The 18,987-nt window shown below is 46.4% G+C and overlaps 1 protein-coding gene across 1 annotated transcript in view; it reads right to left on the reverse strand.

Annotated features, from left to right (window-relative positions):
* Nucleotides 1–574: 574 nt before the first annotated feature.
* LOC140106333 (membrane-spanning 4-domains subfamily A member 8-like) overlaps nt 575–18,987 on the reverse strand; it is an 18,616-nt gene continuing 203 nt past the window's right edge. The window contains exons 1-9 of the mRNA XM_072130733.1: nt 18,492–18,987; nt 12,559–12,868; nt 12,319–12,436; nt 10,924–11,198; nt 9,393–9,503; nt 9,249–9,305; nt 5,036–5,173; nt 2,433–2,552; nt 575–756 (exon numbers count right to left, since the gene is read on the reverse strand). The exon at nt 18,492–18,987 is cut by the window's right edge and continues 203 nt beyond it. Coding sequence (XP_071986834.1) covers nt 661–756; nt 2,433–2,552; nt 5,036–5,173; nt 9,249–9,305; nt 9,393–9,503; nt 10,924–11,172 — 771 coding nt within the window. The 5' untranslated portion in view covers nt 11,173–11,198; nt 12,319–12,436; nt 12,559–12,868; nt 18,492–18,987 and the 3' untranslated portion in view covers nt 575–660. The remainder of the gene's footprint in view (nt 757–2,432; nt 2,553–5,035; nt 5,174–9,248; nt 9,306–9,392; nt 9,504–10,923; nt 11,199–12,318; nt 12,437–12,558; nt 12,869–18,491) is intronic.

The raw sequence follows: 18,987 nt of genomic DNA on the forward strand, positions 1-18,987 counted from the left end.
AGCTGTACCTATCTGTCTCCAGCACTCATACTTACCGCACATACTTACCTTCCCTGTGGTGTTGCTGGAGAACTGCACCTCTGCTTCTATTCATACAAAACGTATCACAAGAAACTTATCGCACACTTAGGCTTCTATCACACAAATGTGCGCTAGGGACAGGGTGTAGCACATGTTTGGCTGGAGAGGCGGCGGGACGATCGCTGCTCACCGCTCCCCTTTCCATAGCGAGACATGGCACCCAGCTGTAAACACGGGAAAAGATGGAGCACGATGTAGATGTTTCACAAGGGCGGGTACGGTGCAGTGACTTACGTTGGGCGCTATAGGCTTCTATGGGGACCGATATCTGGCCAGACAATGTGTGAAAGGAGCCTTTAACTACCTAAGCCTCAGATTCCCCCAAAGTTCCTCCAACAAAAATGCCCTCAGGGAATCCCTGCATCAGGTTTCCACTTTGTGCCCAAAATATTGTCCAGATACAACACCATAACAATGGCCAAACTCTCATCTCATTCTTTATTTAGACTTTTGGCACAAAAAAACAATAAATAAGAATGTTTGTTATGTGACGAAAACATTATAGAACCCCAAAGAGATGAAGATGAACTAGACCATGTATTCCCACACACTGAGCAGTGCACAGGGATCGGGCGAGCGTCACCTCCTGCCCTCCACCGGGTGATCACAGTAAGATGGCAGCTGAGCGTTGACTGTAGAAGATGCTGGGACCACCATGTTCTGCACCAGATAGACCTGCAAGGAGAGGGGAGATTATTACAGTAACATGAAGGTACAATAGTGCAACAATAAGACATGTATTGATACAAAGATCTGCCCAATGCTCCAAATACGTACCTTCAGCAGGTAAGTGCCACGTTAAATTGGCTGCGGCGTGACATGATATCAGCGCAGGTTTCCATGCACAGTCCTGTCATCTCCCTAGAAGTGCGTCACAACTGGAGCAATCTGCTTCAGTGTCATTTCCCTCACTAATGTGCACTTTGCACAAGATAATCCCGTAGTGGCCACGCTCTTACTGCATCCGCTCTGTTTTCCGGATGTGACACGGTGACACTTTTTTATCATCGCTGCACTTTGCTTTTTGCTGTTGTAACTGAATCGTGGCGAAGCGCAGTAATAAATGTGGTGGAAACGACGATTAAGCACTACCACCCCAAAGATTCCTAAAGTGCAAAGTGCAGCTGCGACACGTAAGTGGCACAAACACTTCATAAATAAATGTACAATCTACAAAGACCTTCAACGGTACGAGTGCAGACACAATCCTATATCTGGACCGGCGTCTTTCCTTACTTGTGCCTTTAAAACAACCGTCAGTTCAATCAATCTCCTCCCTCCCATAGAGATTGGAGCCTGTACAGTGTGTGTCTATGGAGGCTGCAGGATCTCACATCTAACCTCCCTGTGTGTGGTTACACAGCTCTGAGAAGGGAGGATTAACCCCTTCACTTTCAGCTTGAATATAGTGCTCATAGCATACTACAGTCAGGGAGAGAGCAGGAAGGGTTAACACCCATAGGAGAGGAGAAAGAGATCAGTCTTCAATCTTGTAGACAGATTTGCCATAGCAACATAGATGTTACATTGTTACTAAGGGCCACTTAGCTGTTACTTTACAAACTAGGGAGAATTTCTTAATGAAGTATATTAGAAAAATCATCACAACACTTTCCCCCAACACAATATCAAATATCATCTGAAATTATGGTTACTCATTACATTCCAACCTGGAGCTGAACTGTCACTGCACTTGAGATTGGGTGATGTATATACTCTGGTTAATAATGGAAACTGCAGTGTCTGCCACATGTAGCTAGGGGGAGCAGCAGGCACCGAGGGGAGGAGTGACACTGCACTATGGGAGAAATGCAGGGGAAGGTAAATAGAGAAGGGCGCAGTGCTTTTAGGAGAAGGAGCAGCTGTGAGGAGGTGCGAGACCTCGAATGCATGATTGAGCTTCCCCGGCTTCATGAGAGGAGAAATCAAAGTGAAAATTAGAAGAATGCAATGTATAAAGATAAATGGAAAAAATGAACATGCAGAATAAGACACTGGGGCAGATTTACTTACCCGGTCCATTCGCGATCCAGCGGCGCATTCTCTGCGGTGGATTCGGGTCTTCCGGCGATTCACTAAGTTCCTCCGCCGTCCACCAGGTGGCGCTGCTGCGCTGAAGTCCGCCGAGGTCCGCCGGATATGTATTGGGGCACTGCCAGCTGGGATGAAATTATTGGGGTATTGGGGTTTATCAGAGGTTTCAGCAGGTACCACATCAGGTCTCATCATCCAAAGACTTCCAGCCCAACAAGATGTTCCGTAGAATAAACTGCTGCGACCCCTGTGGATTCGTGGTGTTATTTTTTGTTTAGACACATACATAAGTACATAATCGGTTTTGACATTTTTACCTGGGGCTGACTTGGTGCGGGATCCAAAGATCGGCATCCATAAACGGCAAGAGATACAGACACACTAAACAGGAGCAGGTAGTTTATGACGAGCAGCGAATAGACAACAATCCCTCCGATCTGCCAAAAATGAGCACAAAACATGAGCTAAGGAGGGAAGTACAATGTACAGTGTATTATCTGCGGGGAGAGGGGGCATCTCTATGTAACGGTTACATTGTTACATTTATGGCATGGACAGGTCTCACCCAACAACCTGCTACAACGTTTGGGGTCCTGGATACAAATTGCTGCTTTTGGATTTAGTTTTCTCCATGAAATTAAATGAATAAAACTTATGGAAAAGTCTCATGTATCCCAGAAGGTAAACAATGGATTTATTTACCCCTGAGGGAAATAAAGGAAGGGAAATTTAGTTTTTTTACCTCATCGCCGACTTGTGAAATTATGGAACGGTCTCTTGCAGTTGTTGGTAAAGTCTTATTTTAAAAGCGGTTTAGAAAGGGTAAATCTTTTGGCACAACAAGAGTCAGGAAGTCCATGTTGTATTCTGGGTCACCAGGAGTTATTGGATTAACCCTTATATCCCCACACCTGATTTCCAGGAAATTTAGCAAATTTAAAGGTAATACCTTTTTATTTTTCTGTCACTATTGCTGACTATTTTCTGTCTGGTTTTTGAATTTCTTATGTCCCATGGAGGAAGTTTAACCCTTTCTGTACAGTATTAACTCTTTTGTACACAATGGGGCAGATTTACTTACTTGGTCCAGTCGCGATCCAGCAGCGGGTTCTCCGACGCCGATTCGGGTCCAGCCGGGATTCACTAAGGTCGTGCACCCGATGTCCACTAGGTGTCGCTGCTGCGACGAGGTCCGCCGGAGTTCACCTTCTATTTCTTGGTGCAGGTAAGCGCGTGTCAAGTGACACTTTTTTTAAAATACCGCGATCCTTACAAAACCGTCGGGTTTTCCAACGGTCACGGCCCCGATTTCCGTTGCATGCATGTCGGCGCCGAAGCGCCAAAATCCAATCGCATGCGCCAAAATCCCGGGGCAATTCAGCGCAAATTGGAAAAATTTGTGAAACCCGACAAAAAAAAAGCGATTCGGGCCCTTAGTAAATGACCCCCATTATTTTTTAAAGAATGTAAATCAGATGTTTTTTCTAATACAATTTTCTACATTTATTGCTGAAACCTAAATAATTAAAAACATTTCTCTGGGTCAATACACATTTAGCGATACTACAGGTTTTTTTTTTAAATAACATATAAATTAGATTAAATTTTTTTATATTTAACATTTTTTACTGCAGTATGGCTGTATATGGTGGGATCAATCAGACAACCTATGGTTAAAGGAAACCTACCACTTGAAGTGGCAGGTTTCCGATGGCAATACCGGGCACCAGCTCAGGGTGAGGTCAGGGTGCGCTGGTGCCGGAGCTTATTTTTGTTAGTGTTTTAAACCGCGGTATCGCGGTTTAAAACACTTTTTAAACTTTATAGCCGGCGCAGGGAGGTACGTGCTCGGCGCTTACCATGCGCACGGCTCTCATTCACTTCCTATGTAGCCGCGCGCACAGTAAGCGCCGAGCGATACCGCTGTTTAAAACACTAACAAAAATAAGCTCCGGCACCAGCTCACCCTGACCTCACCCTGAGCTGGTGCTCGGTATTGCCATCGGAAACCTGCCACTTCAAGTGGTAGGTTTCCTTTAAAGTGCCCACGGGGGTCTGAAAAATAGTAAAAAAAAAAAAAAAAATTAAATTTAAATATATTTAAAAAAAACAATAAATTTCCCTAGAAGTCATATAATAAACAGTAAAAATCATAACTACCATTGTTATCGCTGTGGCCGGAAATTCCCAATCTATTAAAATATAATAACGTTTTTTCACTGCCTTTAACCCCATAACGGATAATAGCGCCCAAAGTCGAAAATGGCAGTCCTAAATATAGAAGCATTGGAAATGTCATCAAAAGTCGCAAAAATGACACCAACCACAGCTGCAAACACCGAAGTATGAAAAAGTTATTAGGGCAAAATAAAAAACTTTTTCTTTGTACAGGAGGTTTTAATTTTTGTAAATGTACAAAGACATTAAAAAACCTATTTATATTTGTTATCCCAGTGATCGCACCGACCCTACGAATAAAGTAGACCAATTTCACTGCATTTGGAATTTTTTTCCCGCTTCCCAGTACACGGCTGGAATATTCAATACCGTCACTATGAAGAGCAATTTGTTAGGCAGAAAACAAGCCGTCACTTCTTCTACTTCTTTACATGGAAAAATAAAAAAGTTATAGATTTTTGAAGTTCGGGAGTGAAAAAAGAAAACTCAAAGACAAAAAAGGCCCTCGCCGTTCAGGGGTTAACGACTGCTGTAAGAGGCACAGCATAAGGGCGGTCAATATGAATAGAATCTTAGGCTTCTAGAACACAGCAATGCAAAGAAATATGGGATTCCACCTTAGAATATAAAAGAGGATCTCATGGGCTCTTCTCCTTCTATTGTCTGTATAAAGTCTGGCAATTATCACTGTCATTCTGTATTATTATCTAATTTATGTTGTGGCAAAATACAGAAGACTTACCTTCCTCCCTCGACAGAGGTGGTAATCACTGGTCTGTAAAGGACAACCAGTAGAGACTACGATGTCCAGGCTCGCCATTATTACTCCCACACCACTGACAATGGCATTTAAGATGTTTAAGGCCAATGAAGCTTTAACCTGCAGCGCAACGAGGAAAAAAACAGTCACTGGTATACAACGTCAGCGAGCAGAAGGGAGGTGTAAGAACAAAAATGGGCAACAGGGCAGAAAAACCTACAACACAGCTGTACAGAAGCACAAAGGTGGGGGCCAAGAGCTAAGAATGAGCAGCACAGACAATCACATGTTATTTGAAATGCATCCAAACCAAAGCCCAACCCCTGGGTCTACACAGAGGATTCTGTCAGGATGCAAGATCACCATAGACAGGAGGCATCCTCTACACCTAGAGGAGAGGGGGTTCTACCATCACCATAGACAGGGGTCATAGTCTACATCTAGAGGAGAAGAGGTTCTACCATCACCATAGACAGGGGTCATAGTCTACATCTAGAGGAGAAGAGGTTCTACCATCACCATAGACAGGGGTCATAGTCTACATCTAGAGGAGAAGAGGTTCTACCATCACCATAGACAGGGGGCATCCTCTACACCTAGAGGAGAGGAGGTTCTACCATCACCATAGACAGGGGGCATCCTCTACACCTAGAGGAGGGGAGGTTCTACCATCACCATAGACATGGGGCATCCTCTACACCTAGAGGAGATTCTACCATCACCATAGACAGGGGCAATCCTCTACACCTAGAGGAGAGGAGGTTCTACCATCACCATAGACAGGGGGCATCCTCTACACCTAGAGAGGAGGAGGTTCTACCATCACCATAGACAGGGGGCATCCTCTACACCTAGAGGAGAGGAGGTTCTACCATCACCATAGACAGGGGGCATCCTCTACACCTAGTGGAGAGGAGGTTCTACCATCACCATAGACAGGGGGCATCCTCTACACCTAGAGGAGAGGAGGTTCTACCATCACCATAGACAGGGGGCATCCTCTACACCTAGAGGAGAGGAGGTTCTACCATCACCATAGACAGGGGGCATCCTCTACACCTAGAGGAGAGGAGGTTCTACCATCACCATAGACAGGGGGCATCCACTACACCTAGAGGAGAGGAGGTTCTACCATCACCATAGACAGGGGGCATCCTCTACACCTAGAGAAGAGGAGGTTCTACCATCACCATAGACAGGGGGCATCCTCTACACCTAGAGGAGAGGAGGTTCTACCATCACCATAGACAGGGGGCATCCTCTACACCTAGAGGAGAGGCGGTTCTACCATCACCATAGACAGGAGGCATCCTCTACACCTAGAGGAGAGGAGGTTCTACCATCACCATAGACAGGGGGCATCCTCTACACCTAGAGGAGAGGAGGTTCTACCATCACCATAGACAGGGGGCTTCCTCTACACCTAGAGGAGAGGAGGTACTACCATCACCATAGACAGGGGGCATCCTCTACACCTAGAGGAGAGGAGGTTCTACCATCACCATAGACAGGGGCATCCTCTACACCTAGAGGAGAGGAGGCTCTACCATCACCATAGACAGGGGGCATCCTCTACACCTAGAGGAGAGGAGGTTCTACCATCACCATAGACAGGGGGCATCCTCTACACCTAGAGGAGAGGAGGTTCTACCATCACCATAGACAGGAGGCATCCTCTACACCTAGAGGAGAGGAGGTTCTACCATCACCATAGACAGGGGGCATCCACTACACCTAGAGGAGAGGAGGTTCTACCATCACCATAGACAGGGGGCATCCTCTACACCTAGAGGAGAGGAGGTTCTACCATCACCATAGACAGGGGACATCCTCCACACCTAGAGGAGAGGAGGTTCTACCATCACCATAGACAGGGGACATCCTCTACACCTAGAGGAGAGGAGGTTCTACCATCACCATAGACAGGGGCATCCTCTACACCTAGAGGAGAGGAGGTTCTACCATCACCATAGACGGGACAACCTCTACACCTAGAGGAGAGGAGGTTCTACCATCACCATAGACAGGGGGCATCCTCTACACCTAGAGGAGAGGAGGTACTACCATCACCATAGACAGGGGGCATCCTCTACACCTAGAGGGGAGGAGGTTCTACCATCACCATAGACAGGGGCATCCTCTACACCTAGAGGAGAGGAGGTTCTACCATCACCATAGACAGGGGCATCCTCTACACCTAGAGGAGAGGAGGTTCTACCATCACCATAGACAGGGGCATCCTCTACACCTAGAGGAGAGGAGGTTCTACCATCACCATAGACAGGGGACATCCTCTACACCTAGAGGAGAGGAGGTTCTACCATCACCATAGACAGGGGGCATCCTCTACACCTAGAGGAGAGGAGGTTCTACCATCACCATAGACAGGGGACATCCTCTACACCTAGAGGAGAGGAGGTTCTACCATCACCATAGACAGGGGCATCCTCTACACCTAGAGGAGAGGAGGTTCTACCATCACCATAGACAGGGGGCATCCTCTACACCTAGAGGAGAGGAGGTTCTACCATCACCATAGACAGGGGGCATCCTCTACACCTAGAGGAGAGGAGGTTCTACCATCACCATAGACAGGGGGCATCATCTACACCTAGAGGAGAGGAGGTTCTACCATCACCATAGACAGGGGGCATCCTCTACACCTAGAGGAGAGGAGGTTCTACCATCACCATAGACAGGGGGCATCCTCTACACCTAGAGGAGGTTCTACCATCACCATAGACAGGGGGCATCACCTACACCTAGAGGAGAGGAGGTTCTACCATCACCATAGAAAGGGGACATCCTCTACACCTAGAGGAGAGGAGGTTCTACCATCACCATAGACAGGGGGCATCCTCTACACCTAGAGGAGAGAAGGCTCTACCATCACCATAGACAGGGGGCATCCCCTACACCTAGAGGAGAGGAGGTTCTACCATCACCATAGACAGGGGCATCCTCTACACCTAGAGGAGAGGAGGTTCTACCATCACCATAGACAGGGGGCATCCTCTACACCTAGAGGAGAGGAGGTTCTACCATCACCATAGACAGGGGGCATCCTCTACACCTAGAGGAGGTTCTACCATCACCATAGACAGGGGGCATCACCTACACCTAGAGGAGAGGAGGTTCTACCATCACCATAGAAAGGGGACATCCTCTACACCTAGAGGAGAGGAGGTTCTACGATCACCATAGACAGGGGGCATCCTCTACACCTAGAGGAGAGAAGGCTCTACCATCACCATAGACAGGGGGCATCCCCTACACCTAGAGGAGAGGAGGTTCTACCATCACCATAGACAGGGGCATCCTCTACACCTAGAGGAGAGAAGGCTCTACCATCACCATAGACAGGGGGCATCCCCTACACCTAGAGGAGAGGAGGTTCTACCATCACCATAGACAGGGGGCATCCCCTACACCTAGAGGAGAGAAGGCTCTACCATCACCATAGACAGGGGGCATCACCTACACCTAGAGGAGAGGAGGTTCTACCATCACCATAGAAAGGGGACATCCTCTACACCTAGAGGAGAGGAGGATCTACCATCACCATAGACAGGGGGCATCCTCTACACCTAGAGGAGAGGAGGTTCTACCATCACCATAGACAGGGGGCATCCTCTACACCTAGAGGAGAGGAGGTTCTACCATCACCATAGACAGGGGGCATCCTCTACATCTAATAGAAGAGGAGGTTCTACCATCACCATAGACAGGGGGCATCCTCTACACCTAGAGGAGAGGAGGTTCTACCATCACCATAGACAGGAGGCATCCTCTACACCTAGAGGAGAGGAGGTTCTACCATCACCATAGACAGGAGGCATCCTCTACACCTAGAGGAGAGGAGGTTCTACCATTACCATAGACAGGGGACATCCTCTACACCTAGAGGAGAGGAGGTTCTACCATCACCATAGAGAGGGGACATCCTCTACACCTAGAGGAGAGGAGGTTCTATCATCACCATAGACAGGGGACATCCTCTACACCTAGAGGAGAGGAGGTTCTACCATCACCATAGACAGGGGCATCCTCTACACCTAGAGGAGAGGAGGTTCTACCATCACCATAGACAGGGGGCATCCTCTACACCTAGAGAAGAGGAGGTTCTACCATCACCATAGACAGGGGGCATCCTCTGTTTGAAATTCTGGTGAAAGATAATGGCATCAAAACTCACCACACAAAGGGATGTTGTTTTCAGAGCCGATATGGTAAAAGCTGCTGCCACAAGGTACTACAAAATGTACATAACAAAAATTTAGAAATCACTTATATCCAGTATGAAAAGGTAAAACAATTAGATAAAGATGATAATACTTACAGACACTAACCCCCAGAATGGCACACCGCTGTACAAAGTGTAATGGATATGAGTGAAAAGCATCCCGATCCCTAATATAAACTGCACAGCGCCTGCGACAATCAATAAGATCTGTGAAGAGAGAAAACCCTTTGTAATGCTCCATGTATCTTGTCACCTGCTAAATCTCTGGTGCACAATGGGCAGCCGTGGGAACCTTTACCATAAGACCCATCACTCTCTATACTTGATCCAAATTCTTTTGGTGTGGCGCGTGGTAATCACCCCCTTAAAAGGTTGTAAAATGTCACAACTTACCAAAGTTCCTCAAGATAAATATACAGTAAGTTCCCGGCGTTAAAGGCCCGGTTCTTCAGAAATGAGCAGATAAGTATAAATATGCCTCTTTTGCTACCTTGTAAGGCTGCCCCCTTACCAACCAGCGTGACTAATGACATGATGTGGGATTAAAGCCAAACACTGTATTCATTCCCGAAGAAGCAGATTCCTAACTCCATCCTAAGAACAGTCCTCGTTCTCCTGGGTGATACAGGGACAACCCCTTTAATAAAGAGTCCCCGACTCTGATTCCGTTCTGCCCGTCCTGACCTTCTGCCTGTCCCAGACTACGATTTTGCTCAACATCTTTATACCTTGCCTTGGCTGCGACCGCGGACAAATCACAGCTGCGGAGCGACCTGGTGGTGCCACGCTCCAACCCACTTTGCGCTGGACTGGTGAAAACTGGGTGCCACTTAGATTCCGGTCCCAGGTGTCGGCTTTCATCATTGTCTGCAGTGGTCCAGGGGGTTCACTACCCAGAAGCCTCTCAATGGTCTTCTAAATAATTCATTATACTGTATACACTCATCGGCCACTTTATTAGGTCCACCTGTCCAACTGCTCGTTAACACTTAATTTCTAATCAGCCAATCACATGGCGGCAGCTCAGTACATTTAGGCATGTAGACATGGTCAAGACAATCTCCTGCAGTTCTCCCGAGCATCAGTAATGGGAAGAAAGGTGATTTGTGGCCTGTGAACGTGGCATGGTTGTTGGTGCCAGAAGGGCTGGTCTGAGTATTTCAGAAACTGATGATCTACTGGGATTTTCCCGCACAACCATCTCTAGGGTTTACAGAGAATGGTCCGAAAAAGAAAAAACATCCAGTGAGCTGCAGTTCTGTGGGCGGAAATGCCTTGTTGATGCCAGAGGTCAGAGGAGAATGGGCAGACTGGTTCGAGCTGATAGAAAGGCAACAGTGACTCAAATCGCCACCCGTTACAACCAAGGTAGGCAGAAGAGCATCTCTGAATGCACAGTACGTCCAACTCTGAGGCAGATGCGCTACAGCAGCAGAAGACCACACCGGGTGCCACTCCTTTCAGTGTACCTAATAAAGTGGCCGCTGAATGTATATACTCAAGTATATACGGTAATTCTATAATGTATGTGGAAAATGACAAAGTATCTCTAGAAGTTGGAATTTCCGATTTCTGCTTTTCTGGTTCAGAACATTGTACAATGTGCATTGTAGTTTTCGATACTCACCACAAGACCTTTTGTCGGGTGCACTACCAGCGATGGTGTTTTCTGTGGCAAAGATATGCCCACACTTTGTGGTGGCACAGGAGTAGGTTGGTTTACTAGATGCACAAGATGAACCTGAGGTGCATTAGAGTTTTCTGTAACGGCTGCACTATAAGGGTGTAAATGCTGCTGAGGACTTATGTCACAGGAGATTGGTATCGCTTGATAATTCTGTGCTCCAGCTCCATTGGATGGTGAAGAAGACATCATGGATTTATGACAATATGAACCTCAACCTGAAAAAATACATACAACAATAACTCCTATTATCTTGAATTTGAATGTATGTTGTAATTTAAGTAAATGATTGTGAATATTAGGATAAACATCATCCCTCAGAAGAGCCGCCTGACCCCACTGTCAAACAAAGTCAAGATGTAGTAGGGTAAAGGAGATGAGAAAATATTTATTATGGTCTTTTATAGGTTCTCTGGTGGAGACGAGCCAAAATCTCTGCCAAGTCAGATCCGGGCTAAACAGGTCCAACCTGGCCGAGAACCATTCTGAATATACTAAGAGGCCAGAGCTGCTTTGTAGACATGGGATGATGAGCACCAGTGTGGAGAGGGGGTATGAACCGTAGCCAGCTAACGCTTTAATTCACTAATTTACAATATTTATCTATCTGCAGGTGTTCAGCCACTAGCAGAGGTTTGACCTTTCTCCCAGGCGTATCTCTATTTGCCATGCTTTCTGGTTGCAATGGGAAACCATATGGTATAGCTAGAGATGACAGAAGTCTTGTTGAGAGGGGCTGTAGGGCCTGTAGTGATGTCACAAGCATGTGACACATCACATACTTCAGGTCGGCCAATTACAAACAAGCTGTCCTGCATCATTTAAAAATACTTAGTTTGATGCAAAGGACCTTCAGTAATGTCACAAGTATGAGACTCATCACATGCCTCAGATCGCCCAGTTACAAACATGCTGTCCTTTTCGGGCTTCAGTGGGGTGAGCTGATGTCACAACCAGGAAATGCCCACCCACTAGCGATGGGAATTCCGGCTCTTCTTAGTGAGTTGTCTCAGTAGGCTCTGCTCACTAAGAAGAACCGGCTCCTCTGGATCCCTATTAAATATATAACAGGGAGCCGCAGGCCAGTCACCCCACACCACTCCACTTTTAACACGATTTTATCAGGTTACAGGGGGCGTGATGAGGTGGTTAGGGGCAGGGATAAGTGAGTCTTAACTCTTTGTGCCTGCTAGTTCCCGACAGACCCATCAGTACCACCCACATCAGAATTAGCTGAATCTAATTCTATATATGTATATATCAGCTATATCTCAGGCTAGAAGAAGCCACGGCATGATACAGGTATTATATCATATATTATATCACTATATCACTCACCGCCCTCCGCTGGAGTCTTCTGACTGCTCTCCCTCCACATTGCCTTTTATAAGTGCCGTGACCTCTCCGGATACTTCCTGCTGCCGCCACTTTATCGCTTGGCCCAGTTACATATTACCTTATACGTAATGGAATATCGGATTTAATTGAAATATAAAATCTTGAGCTATAAAGGTCTCCGCATCATAAGGACATGACACAGTTTCATCACATGGGAAATTCTCACGGATTATTACTCACTTTCTCCTGTTTACAGGCAACATTTAGGGCTCATTCCGATGGGCTTGTCCGGTGCAAGTCTGTAAAAAGGCGGATGTGCAATATCCGGCATCCAAAGTGGATGGGTTTCTAATCTACGTCCGGCCCAGCCCCGTTGGTTGTCTGGCAACATTTGAGGGAAAAGCAGACCTCATACAGATGTGCCGTCCGTTTATTTTTTTATTTTTTTTGGGGGGGGGGGGTTCGGATGCATTGACTTCTTCGGAGTTTCCTGCTCCACGTGTGAGAAATAAATAGTGCATGCTGCAGTTTTATCTCATGGTCCACGTATCTGTGAAAGAAACAGACAGAGAACCCAATGAGTCAGTATACTATTCCCCCCGAAAAATGGTTCTCATACTGATGTCAAATATGCCGTCTGAATAAACTCTTGGGGGGAGATTTATCACTGACTTTTTGGCATAAAGCGCAAAGGTTTTTTTTTGCAATTTTGGAGAGTTAAACAATTGCAGGGCCTTTTCCCACCACTCATAAATAGAGGCTTAAACATCGAGCCTCTGCTTGTGCCACGCAGTGCAAAGCCAGATTTATGATTTGAATTTTTAAAAAATTCTGTATATATTAGAGCGTAAGTAGAGTTTTTCAGCACAAAAAATGTTGCAAAACACCCTAACACTTATACTCGAGCGTATGAAAAAATCCCGCTGTACTCACCTTTCTGACGTCCCCTGCAGCTCGTCTTCTATCTTCGGCTCTGTCTTTATGTCCCCACGCACTCCGTCACACACACACAATGACGTCAGCTGCGAGCATCGCCATCGGTACACACTATGATGTCAACAAGCGACTGACGTGGTGGTATATGAGAAGGCACTGCACCGAGACTTGAAGGTGGAGCCAGAGATGAAGATGAAGGTTTTTGATGTTTTTTAGGCTGGGCAAGGGGCTGCTGGCTATTTACAAGGGGGTAGGCACTGGCTATAAACTGGGGGGCAGACACTGGCTTTATACAAGGGGGCTGGGGGCAGGCACTGGCTATATACAAGGGGGCTGCTGGCTATATACCAGGGGACAGGGGCTGCTGGCTATACACTGGGGGCAGGAGGCTGCTGGCTATATACTGGGGGGGCAGGGGCTGGCTATATATGGGGGGGTAAGGGCTGATGGCTATATACTGGGGGCAAGAGGCTGCTGATTATATACTGGAGGCAGGAGGCTGCTGGCTAAATACTAAGGGGCAGGGGCAGGCTATATACTGGGGAGGCTGGAACCAATGCATTTACCACCACTTTAAAACCGCCTAATGATAAAGCTCCCCCTTAGAGTGTAATTTCCATTTTGCACCTTTCTGACACAGGCCTGAAAAAAAACTGGTTTCCAAATTCAACATTTTCTACTTTTTATAACTTAAGGTGTGATTTTTCCGATTTTCACAAAAATCATCAAAAACAATTTTTGGAGGGATCGATTTAGTTAGAAGTGACTTTATAAGGTCTATATGAAAGAAAATCACCATTTTAGAAACTAACTGCAACCCTCAAAATATTCAAAACCTTTGGGAAGTTTCATGAGGGTGAAAAGTGAATGGAAGTGAAATTACAGATAATAGATTCATTCAGCACTAAAATGTGCACCTTCACAAGGGGTTAAGATGAAAGATGCCTTTTACAATGTTTAGGGCAATTCCTCCTGAGTGCCAGTACCCATTGTGTTGCTGCCCCCTGCTGTACGGGCACAGGGGGGCACTGGGAAGGGAAAGAGCGTTGTTTCCTTTTTGGAGGACAAATATGGCTGAGCCCTAGTGGTACCAAAACAGATGAGAACCCCAACAAGTGACACCATTTTGGAAAGTGCACCCCTTGGAGGATTTAGCAAAGTGTAACTTGTTTATTTGCCCCAACAGGTGTTTGATTCAAGTAGCCCCCTATATAGGAAAAAGGTGAAAGTTTTTTCAAAAATGTCACTTTTACCCCAAATTTTTGTAAGCCACAAGGGAAAAAAGATTAAACAACCCCCAGAAACGTGTAAAACTATTTCTTCCAAGTCTAAAATTGCCCCACATGTGCATATAAAATGATGTAAGGGTACACAGCAGGGCTCAGAAGGGAAAATGGGATGTTTGCCTTTTAGAAGCTAAATTTTACAGAAATCCTTTACATGTGTCAGGATGCATTTGGAGAGGCCTAGTGGTACCAGAACAGAGGGGAACCCAAGCAAGTGTCACCATTTTGGAAAGTGCACCCCTTGGAGAATTTGGCCCTAAAAATGAAAAAGGTGAAAATTTTCCTATAAAGGTCACTTTTACCCCAAATTTTTTATTGCCACAAGGGAAAAAACCCCAAAAATGTGTAAAACTATTTCTCCTGAGTGTTGCAGTTCCCCACATGTGTACATAACATGTTGTAGAGGGATAGAGGGATGTTTGCCTTTAAGAAGGCAAATTTGACAGAAATCCTTCACATGTGTCAGGATGCATTTGGAGAGGCTGAGTGGTACCAAAACAGAGGGGAACCCGAAAACCCTTGGAGAATTTAGCTAGGTGTAGTATGTGATGTAGTGTAATACACATGGGGAAATGAGCATTTTGAACAGTGGTTTCCAAATATAGGAGCACACTTAACTACCCGGTCCTGTAGCGATCCCCCATCCGGACAGTCTGACGAAGATGAAGTCCGGCACGGTTCACCAACATCGTGCACCCGAGATCCTGCATCTGTCACTTCCCCACTGAGGTCCGCAGGAGTTCACCTTCCTGGTGTATGTGAGTGCATATCTTGCGACACAATTTGCGATGTTAAATCCTGCACGTTGTCCAAATCTGTCATATCGTCCGATGGCCCGCCCCCCGATTTGTGTCGTGTGAAAGCCGGCGCCGATGCGCCAAAAACCCCTGTTAAATGCGACGCAACACGGAAATCGCTGGGAAACTTGACGAAAATGCGGACCCTTAGTAATGAGCCCCATATTGTACAATGGATGCTAAATATGGAAATTGCAATTATTCCTGGAAAGTTCAGTGCCCGTTATGTGACACCCAGTTTGTGCCACTGTGAAATGTCAGTTCTCTGATTAGTAGAACTAAACACTAGCCAGAGAATCCCGCAGGGTCCGGAATGATAAAGCACTTGGAATATAAATAATAATAAATAAATAAAGAACTCGGAAAATTACACAGGATCTGATAACAAATCCAGAGACTTAGAGGGGAAATAGAAAACCTAAATAAAAAACATAAAACCTAAAAGTGACCCGAGTTTGCAAACTACATCCTGGAATGAAATAATGGAGGGGACAGGGAGCCACGTGACCCAACAGTTATTACAATATTTCCTTTACCGAGATGAATTCACAACAAAGGTTGGAAGGGAATTGTTAATGTGTTGCGTATAAGGAGGTGGAATATACCAGGGGTATATCTTTAAGAAGCAGCAGAATTCACCGGGAAAATGCTGCCCTGACAAAACACGGGGACATCTAATCCAGAGGTCCTGGGCCCCGTCCTACTTGTCCAAGTATGAGTTACCTAATATCTGCCTCTTGAAAATGGAGACATGACACGGCAGGACCTGCACATGGGAACAGCACGTAAGAGATGTACAGCATCATCTGTACGATGTACATGGTAGTGTTTTGTACCATATCTGTGGTTTCCGCATCTTCGGCTTCAGCGCCTGATTTGACAGATCAACCCCACCCATGTATTTACTGTCAGCCCGGAAGCCGTCTGGCTCGGGGGCAGCGGTGGAGGTACCTCGTGGAGGGGTGAGGGTGCTGGGGTCCCCCTGAATTGTGGTCAGAACAAGGACATCGCTTTGATGTCCCCCTTTCTAAGTGGCTACAGAACCTCTGGCCCTGAGGGATTGTAATAGGTGAACGCTGGGATAAGAGTTATCCCACATACAAGTGGTGACCCTTCTCCAGCAGTGGGTGCACAGAGAGGTCAATCAGAGCTCTCGGAGAGATGGCACGATGCCACCAGACACGGCCCCTACCACTGATGATTGGTGGGTCCTAGACAGCAACAGTTGTCTTTGTGTGTTGCTCTCATTCACCTCAGCGCTGCCCATTGTGATGAATATCTCTGCTATTGGCTGGTCCAGATCGACCAGCCAGAAGCAGCAAACATGGACAGAGGGGGCAGCAAAACCCCTCTGGACCGTGAGGCAAAATTGGTGGCTATCCAGTACAGCCGTCACCCTGCCCCGATCACCGTGTCTACAGACATGGTGGTCGGTATCACTGATGTCATAAGTAAAACCGCTGCTATTGGCTGCTCTGCATTGATCAGCCAATAGGTGAAACCCGATGGAGTCTATTCCTGAATCATTTTAATTTCACAATTTTTTTTTTGACCAGGATAATGGAAAAGTAGACGCTCTGAGTATCTATATGTACCGGAGGCCATGCGTCTGAGGATCCTACAGTCTGTACATGATTCCAGACTAGCAGGACACAAGGGAGTGCAGAAGACACAAGAACTGTTACTTCTGGTGGCCCGGGTGATTAGAAGATGTGATATATGTTCTCTCTTGTGATACTTGTGCCCGCTACAAACCTTCATGTACCTCACCGATTGGCTTGCTGCAGCCATTGTCCATTCCAGTACGACCCTGGAATTTGATCTCAATGGATTTCATAATGGATCTCCTAAACTCTAAAGGAAAGACATGAATACTGGTAGTGGTGGACCGAGTCACTAAGGCTCCTCATTTCACCCCTTGTACTGGTTTGCTTTCTGCCAAAGAAACGTCTGACTTAATAATCAACAACATCTTTCGCCTTCATGGTGCACCGGATGAAGTAGTGTCAGATCGTGGAGTCCAATTCACATCTAAACTCTGGAGGAGGTTCTGTACATCGTTAGATATTAAACTTCACCTGTCACCTGCTTACCACCCCCGGACTAACGGACAGACAGAACGCACTCATCAAACCTTAGAACAATATCTGCAGGATGATTGGGGAGACTCATTGCCTTTTGCTGAATTTTCTTACAACAGCTCTCAGAATTCTTCAACAAAGCAAACGCCATTTTTTGCAAACTTAGGCTACCATCCAAGCATTCTCCCCAAAAAATTTGGTGGCTCCGAAGTTACGGAAAGAATCAAATCACTGTTAAAGGACAAATTGGGAGCTGCTCAGGAGCGATATGAGAAAGCGGCAGATAAACATCGGAGACCGGCTCCTGAATTCAAGGTAGGGGATCGAGTCCGGCTTTTGACTCTGAATATTAAGCTGAAGGTTCCTGCACCCAAACTCAGACAGAAATTTATTGGACCCTATAAAATTTCTAGGATAATGAGTCCTCTGGCAGTACGTCTACAACTTCCGGAAACAATGACAAGTCACCCTGTATTTCATGTGTCTCTACTAAAAAAGGTTACAGTCAATCCATTCTCGAACGATCTTCTCCAGATGCGGATGAAGTTGAGGGAAAGGAAGAATTTGTTGTGGAAAAAATTGTGGACTCCCGTAAATGCAGAAATCTCCTCCAGTATCTTATCAAATGGTGAAGCCATGGTGTAGAAGAAAACTCATGGGAACCAGTATCCAACATCAAAGCTCCTGGTCTGATTAAACGTTTACATCAGCAGAATCCAACAGAACCAGGCACAGAGGTCGCCGCTAGGAGGGGAGTGATGTCAGGATTCAAACCTGTGTTCTGGTGCCTGGTTCTGGTGTCTGATTCTGGTGCCTGGTTCTGTGTCTCCTTGGTTGCTGAGCCGCTCAGCTAGATGAATAGTTGTCTGCTGGACTATGGTGCTGAACCTACTTGTAAAACCTGCCACCTGTGTCTCCTGATTAGAGCCGCCCTGAGTTTCCCCTGATTGCTCTGCCTGTATATATATATACGGGCCTCTGACACCTCCTGCTTGTGTTAGGTTAGTGAGTGCAGCCTGTACACCCAGGAGCCTCCTCGCTGGAGATCTTCTTCTAGTTCCTTGGATCTTCACCTTTGCTGATTGCACGTTGTCTATACTGCACCTTCCGCTCCTGAGATACGGCAGCATACATGGCTCTGTGTGTGTGTGCACATGGCTCTATGTGTGTGTGTACATGGCTCTGTGTGTGTGTGTACATGGCTCTGTGTGTGTGTGTACATGGCTCTATGTGTGTGTGTGTACATGGCTCTGTGTGTGTGTGTACATGGCTCTGTGTGTGTGTGTACATGGCTCTATGTGTGTGTGTGTACATGGCTCTGTGTGTGTGTGTACATGGCTCTGTGTGTGTGTGTACATGGCTCTGTGTGTGTGTGTACATGGCTCTGTGTGTGTGTGTACATGGCTCTGTGTGTGTGTGTGTACATGGCTCTATGTGTGTGTGTGTACATGGCTCTATGTGTGTGTGTGTACATGGCTCTATGTGTGTGTGTGTACATGGCTCTATGTGTGTGTGTGTACATGGCTCTATGTGTGTGTGTGTACATGGCTCTATGTGTGTGTGTGTACA

The sequence above is a fragment of the Engystomops pustulosus genome, chromosome 11 (genome assembly GCF_040894005.1).
Source record: "Engystomops pustulosus chromosome 11, aEngPut4.maternal, whole genome shotgun sequence".
NCBI classification, from domain to species: Eukaryota; Metazoa; Chordata; class Amphibia; order Anura; family Leptodactylidae; genus Engystomops; species Engystomops pustulosus.